We start from the raw sequence: 18,752 nt of genomic DNA on the forward strand, positions 1-18,752 counted from the left end.
GGATCATCTAGCGAAGCATTGCAAGGCTTTCATTTGTTTTAGATGGAATAGAGACGGTCACAAAAGCCCTGAATATCAGCCTAAACATAATAATAAGTCTGACTAACTTCTGCATACTACAAAATTATGACCAACGAGTAAAATAAATTATGTCGAACACATACAATCGCGTTTTGAAAGATATAAAAGTAAACGGAGCGACTAATTAACTCTTCTGCTGCCTTTTTGAGAGTATACTTCGAGAATTAATGCAAGGAGGCACAATAATAACCTACATGAATGATGTCGTTATTCCACAAATTAAAAAGAGCGTTAGAAGTGGGAAGAAAACAGAATTTGCGAATTACGTGGAAAAAGAGTCGGTTCTTAATGAGAAAAATCACATTTTTTATGGTATATTGTACAAAATTCGTCGATTAAAACACCAATTGAAAAGATTGCCGATATAGAAAATTTTCCTTCACCATATCATATTTCAGAAGATTGGTACCTAATTACGTCATCTTAGCGAAGCTAGAGTCAGACATGTTACGTAAGAAGAACACGTTTAAACTGAATCTAGGAGGTGCATGTTAAACTTCTGTAACATAAATTCCTACAGAATAAAAGCGTTTCTTAAATCAGGCTAAGACTAGCACGTCATTTTGATTTTGTTGGTTTTTTCATTTTTTTTCGGCAGGCGTGTGTGCGTGAAAAGAATTAAACAACTTAAAATTGCTTTATAAAATAAAATCACTGTCAATAAAAAGTGCGCTTGTTTTGTTTCACCGGGCGCTCCACATAATATTTATTTTAATATACTCTTGTGAAAAACTGCTTTCCATTGTTTATAGGGCTTGTAAGACTCCCTTTCATACACCCATCCATTCATATATCTATTTGTGCGGCACAAGAAATATTTATTTATTTGCTCTTCAGCTTGTACGTGCTTGTCTGTTCACGGATACATTGCCCAGTCCGCGCATCAAACAGTTAACAAATTAGTCCCTACCTTTTCATTATAATATATGTATTTATATAAATATATATATGTAAACAAATGTATATATTTAAATATATAGATTTATATATATATACATATTGTATATGTATATGTATATTTATATATATTTATATATATATATATACGTATGCATGTATATGCATAACATGGGAACACTGGGAACGTAAATTCGCCCTTCCATAGCTTTGTTTTGTAAATAGAAGTTCTTATGTGCCCCCGTCTTCTCATCACCGATTTTACTACTACAGGGACTTCTGCGGCCTTCCCTCGCTGTCTATGTCCCTTCGTTTGCGGATGCATTCATTTGGTTTTACATCTGTTTTCCGTTCGTACGTCCGAGCCTTTACTCTTTACTTTATCCACCTTTTTGACCGACTATGATTATACGTACACATTTCAACGTTCTTGTTTTTCCGAGTTCTACTAATTTCTTTCTATATGCGCTCTTCCTAAAACGGCATAGAAAATAACTATGAGAAGACGCCACAAAATTAAGATTAATAATTTACAAACTACACCCCATACTATCCTGAAATTACACAAATTTACTAGGATCATATTAAAAATTTATTGCAATCCATTGGTCAGTTAATTAATATAATTCATAATCAACAAAATGAAGACTATTGCATACAAAAAGGTGCTTTTAGAACAAACTGTTTGTGGTGCTAATAAAAAAAATTAAAAAAATGGTAAGCAATGATTGTAATATAAGTTACAAAAACTTCATAGGTTAGCAAAATAGTGAATTGCTGCCCAAATACACAAACGAATACACACACGCACATATATAAAATTTTTAAAAGCTATAGAGAAAATTGAAGTGTAAATAAAAACTAATAATAAATCGACAAACAAAGTAACGAAAGGTGACAGAAAAAAAGTAAAAACACACAAACATACACAATTAAACGTTGATTTATTCATTATAAATATTACTTTGCTGTTTTCTTTTTTTAATTTTCATTTCTTTTGCTTTCCTTTTAGATTCTCTTCATTTTTATTGTTTTTTTTCTTTTTTGTAATTTTAACTTTTTCTTATATATTTTTTTAATAATAATTATAAATAACTTCAAATATTTAAATATAAATATAGTTTCTGTTTCCATTTTTATATTCTCTTGTTGTTTTTTAATTTAAGAATATATTCTGTTTGCAATTGATTTTTTTAAAAAGTTTATATACACTAAAAACAAATTAATTACTATTAACGTTAAAAAATTATAAATGTAAAAATACGTTTAAAAATTAAAAACAATACATAAAGGCAAATTCATTATTGAACATTTATAAAAATTTGCTGTTAAAAACGAAGTTAATGGTTCATAAAAGAAATGAAAATAAATGCTTATTTGTTGTGGTTTAGCGAATTCAAATTTTTTCTTTACGTAATTATGTGGTTAAGGCCGGGTTGCACTCCATAATTATTGGTCTACCTTAAGGAATTTACTGTTATTTTCGTACGTATTCTTTACAAATAGATCCACCTTTATATTTGCTCGCTAACTGGTTTACAAGATTTTAATTCTATACAGTTATACGGTACTAAACATGTACTCAAAACTTGAACTCTTAATATCTTTAAATCAATTTGGGCTCTCTGCTTAAAAGGAAGTTTCTATTATTTTTGTAATTCAATGCGCCATTCTCTTTTTTATGCTCATCAGAGCATTTTCTATAATGTCATATGCCATGGTCTCGCATGGTCTGTACTCTGTACTTTTTCACTTTTATTATTATTATTATTAATTTCGCCAGAGAAATAAATTCTAAGACTAAACTCTTAAAAGCACTAGCATCTAAGGCCATCGGCTTTTATTAAAAACTCTACCGCACTTGAGATTCGAACCCACGGCCATTGAGTTGCTAGTCGAGACTTTTGCCTACTCGGCCACTCAGGCGGATTTTTTCACTTTTACTTGCATCAAATCCATAAGTTATGATTTTAAATTTCGTTTTACATGATTGCTTCGAAGCCTGCCCAGACTTTCCTTTTAACGTTTTTTCAATCGATACGCACGAGCGGCAAAAGTGTTTTTATCGTTCATTGTATTCGGCGCTGATTATCTTAGGCTTCTTCTCTTTTTTTGATCGATTTACAATGATTCGGGACTTCTCACAGAAAGCCATAAATACTCAGTCTCTCAAAAAACATATCTATCGCATAAATCAATGGATAAACGTATTTCTAACTAAAACAGAAAACTTCAAGATGAATAATTTTAAACATAATCAAAAAAATAAATTTTTTCATTCTTAACAAATTTTTAAACAATGCTAGATACCTAGATAGATATTTTTTTTTTTATTACTTTTTTTGTATAACAATTCTTGTATTTGCACAAAATACACGGCCATAACACAAAGAATATACTAAAAAAAAAACATTTAGACATAAGATAAATTTTCTCTTAAATCAGTTTTCAAAAAATTTTTTCTTTTTATATTCTGTCATAAATTTTTTTTATTTAATACAAAAATGTTTGTGTGTTATTCTAATAATTTTTTTTGTTTTTCAAAGAAGGGAAAGTTTCTTATATGTTGTTTGCATTAAATTCGATTATGAAAAATTTCTAATTATGCTGATGATATATATGTGGATAATATATATTAATTAAGATAACTGTATGTAAACAGATTTATATGTATATATATAATACGTATATACATATATAATATATGTGTGTGTGGAATGCATTTCAACTTCAAAATGAAACTTTTTTACAAATGCAAAAATGCTTAGAAACACATACTAGTTCATTATTAATCATCATCACCATCATCATTACCATTATTATCGTCATTGCCATCATCATTACCAATCAATCATCACATAAAAAATCACATATGAAGACATGAACCAACAAAACAAACAGGTCAAAAAAATAAAAATTTAGTTAAAACCATAAACACAAAAAAATCTAATAAGAGTTCGATATATATTCATTTAATTGCATCATAATTTATAATAATTAGTCATTATATGAGACTCATTAAGTAAGAACTGTGTTAAAAAACTAAAAAAAGCAAGCAAAAAGATTGTCAAATTTTGTTGTTAGTTTTTAGCACGCATTTTGCAAAAAAGAAAAAATTTTCATCCTAAAGAGCATATAGTGTTTTTTGTAATAAAACAAAAATAATGTTAAGTAAAACTTCAAGGAAGGGAGCTACTCTAAAGTTTCACTTTAAATTTCATTTAGTAGCTCTTAATAAATATTCTTTAAGAAAACATGTTACCTCAGATAGTTAAGTGCTGAATGGTGAATACTTTAGATCTCTTGGAATCGGTATCTTCGTCGACTCGGAAATAGCACAATTGGAATAATTTGAATCATAAGCTCAATTTCCAAATAATGCTATTTTGAATAAGTAAGTTGTGAAACCAGATCCTACATACTCAAAAGTAAAGCAGAAGAGAAATGGCTGTTAGATAATCTCGGATTAAACTCTCGTAATGTGGCTCCTCAGCATCTTTTTTTGTAATTAAAAAAAAATTGTTTCATTTGAAAACATAAATCGAGATAGCAACAGATCCTTTGTGGGCGAGAATGGGCGAGCTAGGGAAGCTAACTAACTATATTTGAATGGGTGTTCCACTCTTTGTGGTTTACAAACAGTTTAAAGTCGCTCGAAGTTCCAATTAAGCTTTTGACGCATATTTAAGTTAAATTCATTTCATTCAATTCTAAGAAAGAAAAAAAAAGATTGAAAATTAAAATTTATTAGAAATAGGAAATTAAGCTGGAAGTAGGCTTATCGTGTAATTCTATACCGCAACGAGGAGTAATCATTAGTGCTTCTGACAAAACATATGGTGAGTAAAATGAGAGGAGTATGGGAAGGTGGAACGATTGTTAGCAGCGTGGTTAACAGTGGTTGAGTAGAGTGCTGACACACATTGAGTTTGGTTTTTATTTTGTTATTCACAGTAAGTGTGTATGCTGTTTTGTTTTATGAATGTGTACGTTGTTGTAGGTGTTGGCACTCTGCGGATTTGTTGACAAAAACCAAAGCAAGTGAAGAAAAAAGAAGTTAAAAAAATTAAAATAAAAAATGTAGAGAAAGAAAAAAAGTACCTGATTTATTGTTGTTTACATGCTGTACATTTTTTATTGTTCTACAATACAACTGATGTGTCGGGTGATTAACTAAATTGGATTTTGTTTAAATTAAATAAATCCGACAAGTTTTGTTTTTGTTCTGCAAGTTGGTAAGTGAATGCTTTCCACAAATTCATATACATATACGCTTTTAACGTATTTTATATGTTCAAACGTTAAGTGAGTTTAAAAAGAAAAAAAAAATTTAAAAGTCTATTAAACGGAAACGCAAATAAATAAACGAATTCTGGAAGGGGTTAAGCATATGAGTACGTGAAGTGTACAAGTTACAATTTCGGCCTATTTTTCGTGATTTTTGATAAGACAATTTACCTCGGAAAAGAGTTACTTAATATTCCAGTAAGGGAGATATATGGGTCTAACGTAAATGTTTTAATACTTTTTACGTTGTCTATTTCCTCATTTCATAATTACTATAAATTATAAAGGGCTGAATGTGTGATAAAACTTTAGTTAGCAATTTTTGATTGTATTAAGGAGAGAGGAATTAATAAAAAAAAGGGCAAACGAAAATTAAATTCTTCTTAAATGTTGGTTCAAATGCAAATTACATACTTGCAATTTATGAAATAATTTTTGTTTATAAACAAAGAAATCATTTTAAACATTTTACATTGTTTAGCATGCCATATACAAATATTCAGAACTGTTACGCCCCTAAATAATTAACACAAGACAAAAGTTCCTTGTAAATAATATTCCTTTAAATATATCCAGGAAAAAATATATATTTTCAAGACGTTGTTTATCACGCATACCATAAAATGCCTTTTTACAGATTTTTCATAAAATTAAGTTTTAAAGGTAGATTTTATATAAAAACATTTATTTTATTTAGAAACGAAAAGCACCTTTATGGAAAAATTAAAACAGTATATATATTAAAAAAAAAATTGGTTAAAAATTTAATTTTTATTATTTGTTTTTTTATGGTTAGGGGTATCAGTACGCAATGGATTGGTTTACCTTTTTCTTTCAAAGGGGGATTATGATTTTTTTCAAAGTAACCGATTTAAAGATTAAAAAGAATAAAAAATTAGTAAAGTTAAAAAGAAACTTTAAAATAAAATTAATTAAAAATGTCGATAAAAAATGAAAACATGGAAAATTAAAACCTATTTTATGAAAAAATAAAATAAATTAATTAATGAATAAAATCGATAATAATATTGTTTTAATTTTGTACGAATCAAATAAAATAGAATATCTGAAATCAATTAATTTTAGTTTTTCTGTTTTAGAAAAAATGCCAAATAATTTCTAAAGAAATATTCGTAAAGAACAATTGTCTCTTTATAAAATATGATCGGCGACATTTTTTTTTTAACCAATATTAACTTTAAGACATATTGGTTTTTTGTTTTGCGAAATTTATGAGAACTTTTTCAAATGGGAACTTTGCAAATGAAAAAATAAATGAAAACCGAAGCGAAATAAACAAAAAGGAATAATAATTGAATATTAATAGAGATTTTAAAATCTTAAAAATAACGATAATGAAAACAGAATTTAAAAAAAAAACTTTCGCGTAATGAAAAACTTAATAAAATTTATTAAAATTATTTTTGCCATAAAAAAATTTTTAAGTAATTTTTCTTTTAAATCAAAAATGCACAAAATGCGTGAGTGAAAAAATTTAACAATTTTTTTGTTTCGTTTTCTGAAGAAAAAATGAAAACAAATTCTTAGAAAAAAAGTAAAACTTTTTATGATTGTTTAAAAATTATAGAAAATAATTTAAATGGAAAATATATTCATAAGAACTGTTGCTTTAATAAACCCTAAATACATACATACATATACATATTATGTGTATATACATATATTATGTATATATATGTATATATATAAACGCATAATTCTATGTGTATAATATTATGTGTATATATGTATATATGTATATACACATAATATGTGTACGTATATATATATATGTATTTTTATTTTTATTTTTTAAATATCGTTGCTTTATTAAAACGAATAAAAAATATAAAGAGAAATAAGAAAAGTATCATTCGCCCTTAGAGCGAATCTTGGATACCAACCACCTAGGGTTTGTGGAAATTTCTTCATCAACAACTCTACTATTTTTATATTGCTTAGGATGTCTGTTAAAGTGATTAAGGCACTAACGAAAAGTTTTTAGAGTACTAAATTATTTTATCATAGAACTTACTATGTGACTATGATAGATAGGTTCGACTCTAAGTCATTAGAGCGAGCGGACAATCGGCTAGTGGTTTTTGAATCTCGTATATATCGTATATATCAGCACAATTTTGGCATTCATTTCATTCTTCCTTCGGCGGTAGGTAAAATAAAAAACTTTGTTTTTCACACAAGCACTCAGCTCCGTTTTATTTGTAAAGTTATAGTATAATGTCGGCGGTCTTAATGTGGCAGTTAAAAATTGTTAAGTGTTAGGTTTTCTAAGCTAAAATATTTGCGACCTTTTGAATTATAAAAACGCAATCACAGCAGCAATGAATTTTGAACTAAACAAGTTTCAAAATTTCTGTTAAACGCTTATCATGGCCGCAACGAATAACGAATATGTTTGTTAAAAAATGTTTTGCCAATTATTAAGCTAATTTATTTAGATTTATAATAAATTCATAAAATTTATACTGTACTTGAATCGATGTGTGTTAGAAGCACGTTTCTTTTTTTTCATAAATCCCATTAAAATACATACAAACATACTATCTAATTAAAATATTTATAACGAAATTGCGATTTCTTCGTGAAATATATTTTTAAGTTTTCCCTGTGAACTTGGCATGGGCTATATGCCATTGGGCTCTCTATGGAAAATTGTTTATTGGTATAATGAGTTAAAGTTAACACTTCTGCGCTTTTTGCTTCTTGCTGTCAACTTTTTGGGGATGGAATAATTAAATGTTAGAAACTCACAAGCCCAATTTGAGAGATCCCGTGTGGACATTGAAAAAGTAGCAAGAAATTGCCACGTTATACTTCATATGCAATCGGGAATGACTTCAAATGTATATGTTTCGCTACATCTGCGTAACTTTTATACAGATAAGACAAGAGAATAAGTCTCTAATAATTGAGTTTCTCTTAATTTAGACTCAAGATGCACCATTCCGCAAAAGTGAAAGAAACTTTCCGGGCAAGGTTTTGTGAAATAATTTGGTGATTAATCAGAATTATTCAATAAATTTTACAAAGCCAATGAATAAACGTATTATAAGACGTTTGAAAACATTGACAGACAAAAAATTCGAACAAAATTAATTTGAATTCTCTGGTTAAACATTAACTGCTTTTCTCCAATTCCAATTTCGTCTTGTAGAGACGAATAGATGGCAATGTCAATGAAACTTCCGCAAGCTTTGTTGGAAATGCTCGAGTTTTTATTGAGTATGAGTAAATATAAGCGGCCATGGTAGTGATTGCGCACTTTTACTCTGTAAGACATTTTCCATTCTGCGTCAAGTTGGATTAATACAAAAACCTTTTAGCCTAAATTTTATTGGTAAGCATATTGAAAAAAAATTGTATGTATACTTCCCGATTTAGAATTTTATAAATTGCACCCTTTTCACTTTGAAGAAAAATCGTAAAAATTAATTGCATACTTTACGGAGCTTCGAAAACATTAATTTTCCCACTTATTTAACAAATAGGAAATAAATTCAATGAAAACGTCCATGTCCTTTTGTGACGCGCCCGTTACAATACGCTACCAAATATATTTAATTCATTAAAGTAATTTGTAATAAATTAATAATCCCGAACAGTAAAGCTATTTACATAACACATATACCCACACACACACATCCATTTGCAAATATGTATTATTCAGATGTATAATTGAACTCAATATGTCAGGGAGATAAGCTTTCAATTGGTATGCGTTGATATGCATAATAAAGCAGAAAAGTGAAAACAAAAATTTTTAAAACCAAAAACTGAAAAATACACATAAACTACTGATATATTTAATTGCATACGTAAAAAAAAACAACCAAACGCAGTGACTGGCTCTCGGCGATATTCATGCTTTCTTTTCCTCTCTAGCGATTGGATTATGAATCCTACCAGTATAAACGAGCAAGCAGGAAAGTGTGCTTATAACAGGGACGGGTGGTAATATTTTAAACAAATTATGGTGAAAATAAGAGGAACAAAGCACAACAAAGATAAAACTTTTTTACATCATTCAATTTAATCCGATCCAGTCAGTCAGTGAGCTATTCATTCATTATTTGTTTATTCACATAGGCAGGCATGCGTGCTCATGTATATTACTCGATTTCAAATAATATGTGTAGGACATTTATTAAATTATGCTTGGCGACGACACTACAAAATACGCAATCTTGTTGCTGTATTTTGTTAATGACGAGAGTCGGACAATGATGATAATGATAGTGATGGCTATTATGATTATACAACAAGCACTGTTTATTTATAATTATTTGTTGTTATTGTTGTTGCCATGAAATAAAAGTACAAAATGCTGCAATGAAGCAATGAATGCACACGTGCTTGTTTTACAAAAAGTTTCCCGATATAAACATCAAACATTTAAAGCTTGGGTATGAGTTCTAAAAATAAAAATCAAGAAATATAAACTCATACTAGTATAAGTATCTTGGTGCGAATATGCTTGTAGGTATAATTGAAAGCACCAGCAATATAAAAACCTTAGTAATAATCAAACATGTATGAAAGTTTAACAAAAACATTAGTTGGGTGTTGGCTTGCATAAGTTGGTTTGGACATCATGCCAAGCCATAACTTACACCTTGAAAAAAAAGGGGCAAAGAATGAATCCGACAATAAAGAAAAACAATAATGTAATAACATTATATGTATATATATATATACAACATGCATACATACATATATATATATATATATATATATATATATTGAATCCTTGGCTGATGTAAGTTAAGTGGAAAAGTATAAAAAGTATAAAACTCACACACACATACATGAAAGCTTCCATATAATCTTGTGAATGAAGGAAACTGAAACCCTCAATCTCACAAGCTCAGTAATACAAAGTTTGTCAGTGTTAGTGTGTTGCATATGTCTGTATTCGAATGTAACAAACCATGAAAAAAGCCGAAAAGCTGCCGTAAAGTATGCAATTACCCCTAGCGTCTGTTTCAGTTTGAGTTACGGTTATAGTTCTCCGCGTAACTCTATGCACGATGATTAAACTTTAACATATGAGTTTTCATTTATACGCATATATGCACAGTCAAACCGCAAATGAGATAAATTGCTTGGTGAAGATAATGGCTAGGAATTTCATATAAAAGTACACTCGTCTTCCCATGTATGGTGCAATTTGTTTTCATAATTATTTACTGGTTCGGCAAATGCGGGCAGAAAAAAATTTTTTGTGCTCTGCGGTTCAATAAAATACTGCAAAATTTATAAGAAGGGAAAAATGTTTTTTCCTATGTAAATGTATATATATTAAAATATGTATATATCTTTTGCTTTTTTATGTAACCACCACCAGCAGCACATCAATAGGACAAAATATGTTAACAATATGTTCTTGTGGCAATGATTGTTTTTAATATGTAAATCACTAAAAGCATAAGGCAAACGACAAAATTTCCATCACTTTTTTAACGAGTTTTTTAGTCTTAAAAATATTTTTTTAATTTAAGAATAAATTTCCTTTTGAGGGACAACGAACCATAAAAATCATTAAAAGTAACAAAAGTTTATAGAGTTTGCTATAATCGTATTGTAACATCTTTGTGTTAATGCGTAGAAAAATATTTCTACAATTCAATAAAATCTTCAATGTGCTACATAGTCATTGAATCAATAAACCATCAGGAAATTTGTTACTGAAGACATCATTAAATGCTTAAATCAAGAAAGCATTATAATTGCGTATATATTTAAATTTATTTATTTAATCAGTGAGACTCATTAATACAATGAATACATAAAGAAATTACAAAATAATAAAATTCCTTGATTGAGAAACGTTAAATATTTAAACCATTACATAAACCAACAAAGGTATAAAACAAAAGAAAATCCTAGTATTGAATCATGAGAGATTTGGTCAGCTTTATACATAATGCAAGCGAAATAAGCTTAAACAGTTAAAATGAAAAATTTTCTGTTCTTTTGATTTTTCTGAAAAGCAATCGAATCCATAGAGCCTCAACAAAATGTGCGTACTCCTTACAAATTTTCAAGTGTTCGTCTTTAGCAATGTAATTATCATAAAAATTGTATGAAAACGTAAAATGGTTGTTTTATTTTTGGACATCAGGTTTGGAAACGGGGGTGTATTCCGTTTGCAGGAGCACTTGTTTTTTAGGTAATAAAACACCATTTACTTTTCTTAGAAATTATATTTTAAGCGAATTTTTGTTGCTTGACACAAATTCATCGCATCCTAGAAATGATTTTACAAACTAATGTCAATTTTGAAGGAATCTATGGAACGGTTGACTTGATCTTTGCACCTAACGTCGTCACCGTCCGGTAGAAATATGTGACAAAATATAAAATATTAAATAATTAATTCCTCTCCACTGAATCGAATTTGGCAGGTTCTATCTTCAGTAAGAACTCTGGAACCGGAAGCGAATTTAATTATTCAATTTAGACTTAACTTATAGAATTATTAAGGGAGAGAGAGAATGGATTTTAAAATCAGTGCAATCATTACGTGATAAAATTGTTTAAATGAAAAATTAATGATAAATCAATAATGAATCTAACTAAACAATAGGAAAGAAGAAATCGCGAGTTTATTCATTATTAAATATTTCATTATTCACAATTTTAAAATGATCGTGTTCGTTAAATGGTTTATTAATTTATTGCTAATTTTTTCAATTTACTCTCAGTATTTAAATATTTACTGATTTTAATTAAAAATCGATAATTGCTCCATTTCTATTATCTTACTAAATTTGTAATATCAGACCGTTATCTAATCGTTTTAATTTGAATTATTTAAACGTTTTGAAATTTTTAGTCGTAGACTCCCATAAGAAGTTTAAGGCTCAGTTGGAAGAAGTATTAAGAACTAACTTGTTTATGAGTAAGCATAAAGGTTTAATTAACATTTATCCGAATCAATTAAATCATTTTTTTCATCTTTTTAAATCCAATTCAAAAGATTGATAATATACAGATATCATTCAGTAAATATCAATATAATGATTTATTGATTTTTTTACTTTCGCGATTATTTAGATTATAGATTGTTTAAATTGAACTGAATTATAACTCAATTTACCTACTATCTTTAATGGTTTAAAGAAATTAGTTATTGTGTATATATATATATATATATGGTTATAGGATAAAATTAAAATTATTCAATTCATTGTCTTTTATAAAATTTCTAAATGTTTTAAAAATACATTCTGTTTTCGATTTTAATTAAACATTGAAGCTTTCTTTTTTGTTCCCTTTTAATTTAATTAACAACATATGTCATTCGTTTTAAACTTAATTTTAGTAACATTTAAACAATTACATTTTCAAACATAACTCTTTTATTGAAATTTTCTACACCATACGGAAGCTCTTCGGTTTCGATTATCCCAAATTTTATTTGTTTTACATCATTAGGTTGGGAGAGAAAAATTTTATTGGTGCTATGTAAAATTGTTTTTAAATAATAACGTCAATAATGCATTTATTGAAAATGCATGATGCTTTGTGAATAAGCATTAAACTAAATTCATAACGATTAGTAATGATTTTTGATTCAATGCCAGCATATGTTTGCAAATAAAAGTACAGTACATAGTTAATAAGCCAAATATTAACAATTAAAATATTCTGTTGTCGAGCTATCTAGTCTTCTTCAGATATCTCTCAACTAATAAGGCTTGACTTTTCTTAACAATAATCTGAAAAGAATAAAGCTATCGTTAAATTATTGATTTCTTGCAGCATTTCGAATCAAGTGATCAAATTATGTAGTATTGAATGCAAACTAACTGATAGATCCATAAACCATTCCAAAGCAGTCAGTTAATTATTAATGAATTATTCGACTTGAACGAACGATTTGTGTTTTTCAGCCTTTTTTGAAAAAAGTTGATTTATAATGTTCAATAATTGTTACAATGTTCAACTAATTGTAGTTAATGAAAATAGTATTAAGGGACGAAGTAATTTCATGCATTTTTATGTAGACAACAAAAATAGACGGCCAGAAGAAGAAACAATTCTTATGTCCTAAATCTTTTGTAGTATATGAAGTTTGTGAGAATGCATTCAACATCTAGAAAAACTTGAGATAGATCCTCCTTTTATCATACCGATAGATTCACTTTCCGAATCGATCGGGGCCTGCCTGTCCGCCTATCTACCTTTTTTTTTTTGTGTTAAGCCTATAGGGTCAAATTCTTGGATAATTTTTACTGAAAGACGGAGGGTATCGTAGACGGTTCGGATCGGACCACTTTTTCTACCACTACTCAGACTACGCCCTATTTTGAAGAACTAAAGGACTTTATTAGTGAGCCGCGGCCACCTGTAGTGTATCACTAGTTTTAATTGTATTAATTTCTTAAATGTGTTTGAAAGTAACACAAAAATTTTGTTTGTCAAAAGAAAAATAATCTTATTACGTTTTACTAGAAGAACTTATAGACGTTTTCTAAATGTTTATTTAGACGCTTAGCGACGATCTGGATCGCTAGCTAAAAAGTTTTACAAAAACCCAACAAGAAGAAATATCCTTTTATCTCTAATAAGATAACATAATAGACAGATACCAGTAGAACATTTTTATTAAAACAAACGTTTCTCCTAAACTACGGTGCAAACTCTACTCCAAACTAATGTAAGTGAATTACCATTTGTATGAGCGTGTTGCTCTCCGATGAACAATGTTAATCACTCCAGTACTTAGGCCTGTTTGCTTTAAAAAAGTAGCCTTGGATCTTCACTTTGGCTCACTAACAACGCTTTCTTCTTTGCTTTCTCCTAGCAAAATATTTGTTGCTTTATGAAAAATACATAAGGAAGTGTAAACTTGCAATAAAACAACAACGATGTCACACTTAATATTATTAAACAATTCAGTTTTCTGAACAGAGGGAAAAAACATAAGGAGGAGGCGCGTCAGCGTCTCAGTTTGGCAATGAGTATGTTTCTTGGCTATAAAATGCTCTTTAGAAGTTGATACACTCAAAACGTCTCCGGTGAATAATATGTTCTACTCAGTAATTGCTCTACACTTAGGAACAAGGCAGTGTTAGAGAATGTTAATGATGAGTCCATGGAGCGACTTCATATATTTAAGTCTATCCGGACGCAAAGCACATATGCGATGTCTTAGTATATAACGTTCTCATTGTTCTTGGCACTAAATTCAGAATAATTATATTTAAAATTTTTTTATCTAGTTGACCCAGACGTTTAAGAAAACCTTGTAATATTACATTAGTCGGCACAGCTTTTGGTACTTGTTTTCAATCTACGGACCACAATTTTTGATTTATTTTCATGAAATGTGGGACAATGGCGTGTTTTGATCAAGGAATGATCATTCTTGATAATTATTCGGATCCGACCACTCCTTTCATTACAGCTTATATGACAGCGTATTTTGAGAAGTCGTTTCACGAATAATCATAGTGTGGCGCAGGGCGTGCGATTGTGGGCTGTGGTTCGCTATTGTTAGTTGGATACAGACTTCTTAATTAAGTGGAAAACAAATGTAATTGCTTTAAATTGATAAGGGATGAAATTAAAATATTTAAACAAAATTAAATTATAAATTAATTTATTGAAATGAAATATGAAGTTTTTGGCGAAAAATAAATTGTTAATTGAAAGCCAATTAGTTTTATAATATAATAATTATAATAATTTGGACTAGAATATATAATTAATTAATTTAATTAACAACTTAACTACCGTTTCGAATGTATGTATGCAAATTTTATTTTTTGAAATGAATGCAGTAAATTTCGTATATAAATTGTTAGTATTAAACACAGGTCGTTGTTTAAACATTAATATTAACCTTGTTGCACACAGCATTTAATATGTTTGTTGTCGCTGTGCAATGTAGGCAATCTGTTGCTAATTAAAAAACTTTTTAAAAATATATTCAGCTTGAGCCGAATCTTAAGTTACCCGTTATCCAGATTATTCACGTTTTCATTAGAAGGTGGTAAGAGGCAAAAATCTACTAACGATTCGATTTTCTCATCTTTCCGTAAATAGAAGGAATTAACTTTAATTCGTGGGTTTCCCAGCAAACTTTTTAACTCTAATTTTAGAAAGACAGATAATAAGGCTATCATCAGACAAACAGATTCACGAAATGCGGCTTTTCATAGGGTGAAAGTAGAAGACAGTGTCCATACTTCAAATTTTCTCAACTTGGATTGATTTTAAAAACGAAATCGGTGATTCTCGTTTGAATGATAATTTTGCAAGATGGTCCAAGAGATAAACAAATTATATGATTTATAATTGCCGCGAATTCCACAAAGTAACGTTCAAGTACCACTATCGACTTTGCATAATATTATTTTTGAAAAAATTGGTTATTTACATGCTATCATCAATTTTCGCTTTACGATATAAATGCAAATAGTGTAAGTCTGATTTAAAGTTTACTATTATAAGAATTCTTGTGATTTTATGAAATAATCCGTTCGACAGATCGATAGTTCGTAGGGAATCTATTAAAGGCCGCCGGTGGTTGTTGCCCATGCTCATGCACGGGCAATATAACTGTTGGATTTTCAGGGTACGTAAACTTTTCTTCATCCTTTAATGATGAGTTTAAAAACAAGTTCATTTATTCATGTTAATTTCATTTCCGTTATTTTAATTTGCTCTAGAATGCTTTTTTGATGGATTTTTTCTTATTATTCGTTTAGTTTGTTCATTTATTGTAGTTAGTTAGTGGCCTAATTTGCGTATTATTAACTTAAATAATAATTATGTTTTTACATAAGTATTTGCCTATATTTTTATTTTTCCGTTTTAATTAAATTAATAATTATTGTTATTATTATTATTTTTTAACTAATTGAATCTCATTATTGTCAGTAGTTTTCACATTAACTATATTCTGTTTAATAGTTAAATATTTGTAATTAATTATATATATAGCGTACGAGGGTAAGTCAGGGTGTGTTTGTTTGCGACAATCTATTTTAATTTTTTGCTTTAAAATTTTACATTACATTTTTTACCATTATTAATTTATCAGTATTCTTCTATTAGTTTATTATTATTATTACTATAAATTAATTAATTAGAGGATAATTCGATATTAACTTTAATTTATTTATAAATTTTCGTTCATAAATAACCAAATTGCTACATATATACATATAGGACTTTTGCGTAAGGGTGCCACATATGCGGCGGATTTTTTGTAGCTGTATCATGATGTTCGTTATATGTTCTTTCGGGGTTTCTATATCGAAGCCTAGTAAACGTTTCAATAGCGTTTTCACACCTTAGCCGTCAACCGCTTACCTGTAACTTTACAAAAAATTCATTTACATTTACAAAAAATGAGACTGTTGTGGCGACTTTTTGCTGCTGTGTATTTCCAACCGATGTGGATAGCCCATTTGCACTCTATGATGATTTAGACAAACTGGCGGTTCGACAAGAGGACCCCTAACGACATCCCTTACAGGGTTATGTACAGTTTCTAAAAAAAGGGCACAAGAAAATCGTTACTTAAATAAAAAAGGACCTCAGAATAGTCATTACTTAATTCGAAGCTTTGAAACAATGTCAATTTTGTATAGCACATTGCTTAAGGTAAATTAACTATTTTGTTAATGGCGGGAAGTTTGAAATTGTTGCTAAAACTTTGTTGTTGTCGTGTTGGCTTAAGATGTAAAATATTTTTACAAAAAAAATTCTTTAACAAAACTTTATCATGTTTAACATCATTGTCGTCGCCATCACTATTGCGCGCTGCTAACACTCATATTCTATGATAAATTTATCACGTGGTTCATTTTGATGATGAGAATGGTGATGATGCAGTTGATGATAATTCACCATTACGCTGGCTGTTGTATTAGGAGAAGAATTGTTTGTGGTTGTTGAATTGCGGAATAACTTGGTTAAATTCATTTGAGAATTTGTTGTTGCTCCCTTTAGCACTCCTGCGGCTGAAATATTTACTTGATTGTGCGCTGATGTTGCTGCTAACGTTGGTGCGCCTGACGGTAGTGCTATGGCATTGGGATTTGTAGTAAATAAAGCTGCTGCCGCCGCAACTGATGTGGCCGTTGTTGAGTTGCTAGTGGAAGTAATAGGGGAGTTGGAAAGTTTTGATGAATGATTTGAAGAGGATGACGAAGATTGCGCCTTATGTGATACACTGCAGATAGATGTATCGTGAGTAGCAGGCAATTGAGTTGTTACACAGCCATAATAATTCAAAGAGCTATACGATGGGCCAGAGCTAGGCGTATTCGGTGAGCGTTGCTGTGGCTGTTGTGAATAGTGCTGGTACATGGTACGTTTGCTAGGCATTTTTTGGGTATTCGAGCAGCCATCGTTTGACGATGTCCTTAAACTGATGAAATTATCAAAGTTATCCGATGAAGAAGTGTTCGAAGCGTTTGACGGTCGTCTTATGTCTTCTTGTTGTTGTTGTTGTTGAGCTAAAGAGCTTTTGCCAGACAGAGCCTTAAATTGGTTTAATTGGTTTCTATTTGTTATATTAACACCCCCTGCATATAATTGCTGGGGAGCCAATGATGATGTAGAAGAGGAGGAGTTCGACATCGATGTTTTATAGTTTTTAAAAGAGCTTTGTGTTAAAGCGACATTTCGATAATCCACCAGATTTAATGCTTTGTGCTGCATTAATTCATTTTCTGTTAAACCGTAATTTTTATTATTCATTAAAGATTTATTACGCAATCTATGGCGGCTCATGGAACTCGGTGATTTTTTACGCGTACTTTCTTCCCTCCTTCGGTCATTGTTGCTCGACGGCCCTAACGAACAGCTGTCCGTTTCATACGCTATTAAGTCCTTGTCATAATATAAAGAACTCTGATAGTCATCGGTCGTATAACTGCTGGTGGTTGTTGTGGTGGGCGGTGTTATCGATTTTTGATAATGCTCTAAATAGACTTCATAGGGAGATGGCACTAACTTTTGTTCAATTTCTTCTTCTTGCTGCAGGTGCTGATTCAAAGACTGATAGAAGTCTATTGCTGACATCGTGGAATCAGTTTCCAAGTGTTGTGCGTTATACCATCCTCTGTGCGTGCCACCATCAACTTCAAAATCGTCGGTGGCATTAATTAAAATCCTTATACTATTAGCAGCGGTATCGTCATTGTCATCGATTTCTTGCTCTAAGTTCAAATGATGATTTAGCAATTCTGGTCGATAGAAAAGGTCAAGTTTTAATCCTTCAGAATTACAAGGAGACCTCGAAAACTCTGCTCGTAGGTCTTTTTCAACCTCGGTTTCGACTCCTCTCTTACTATCTTTTAAAAATAAAGACATTTTCGGATGCTCGTATTTTAAAATACTTTTCTCCTTCTCAATGCCTTCATCGTCAGAAGTATCAGTCTTTTTTAAAATTAGTTCTTTGGCGCCAGCACTAAAGACAGAGGCATAATCGGAGCTGGTCAGAG

General features: G+C 29.8%; 1 protein-coding gene across 12 annotated transcripts in view; it reads right to left on the reverse strand.

Moving 5' to 3' along the window:
- LOC119642096 (irregular chiasm C-roughest protein) overlaps positions 1 to 18,752 on the reverse strand; it is a 380,139-nt gene that overhangs the window by 40,491 nt on the left and 320,896 nt on the right. The window contains exon 17 of one of the 12 annotated variants that reach the window (XM_038041081.1): positions 4,334 to 4,688. The exons of the other annotated variants lie outside the window; for them this stretch is intronic. Coding sequence (XP_037897009.1) covers positions 4,683 to 4,688 — 6 coding nt within the window. The 3' untranslated portion in view covers positions 4,334 to 4,682. Of the gene's footprint in view, positions 1 to 4,333; positions 4,689 to 18,752 lie in introns of those variants that run through there. 12 annotated transcript variants of the gene reach the window in all.

Source organism: Glossina fuscipes, unplaced genomic scaffold (assembly GCF_014805625.2).
Source record: "Glossina fuscipes isolate IAEA_lab_2018 unplaced genomic scaffold, Yale_Gfus_2 213, whole genome shotgun sequence".
NCBI lineage: Eukaryota > Metazoa > Arthropoda > Insecta > Diptera > Glossinidae > Glossina > Glossina fuscipes.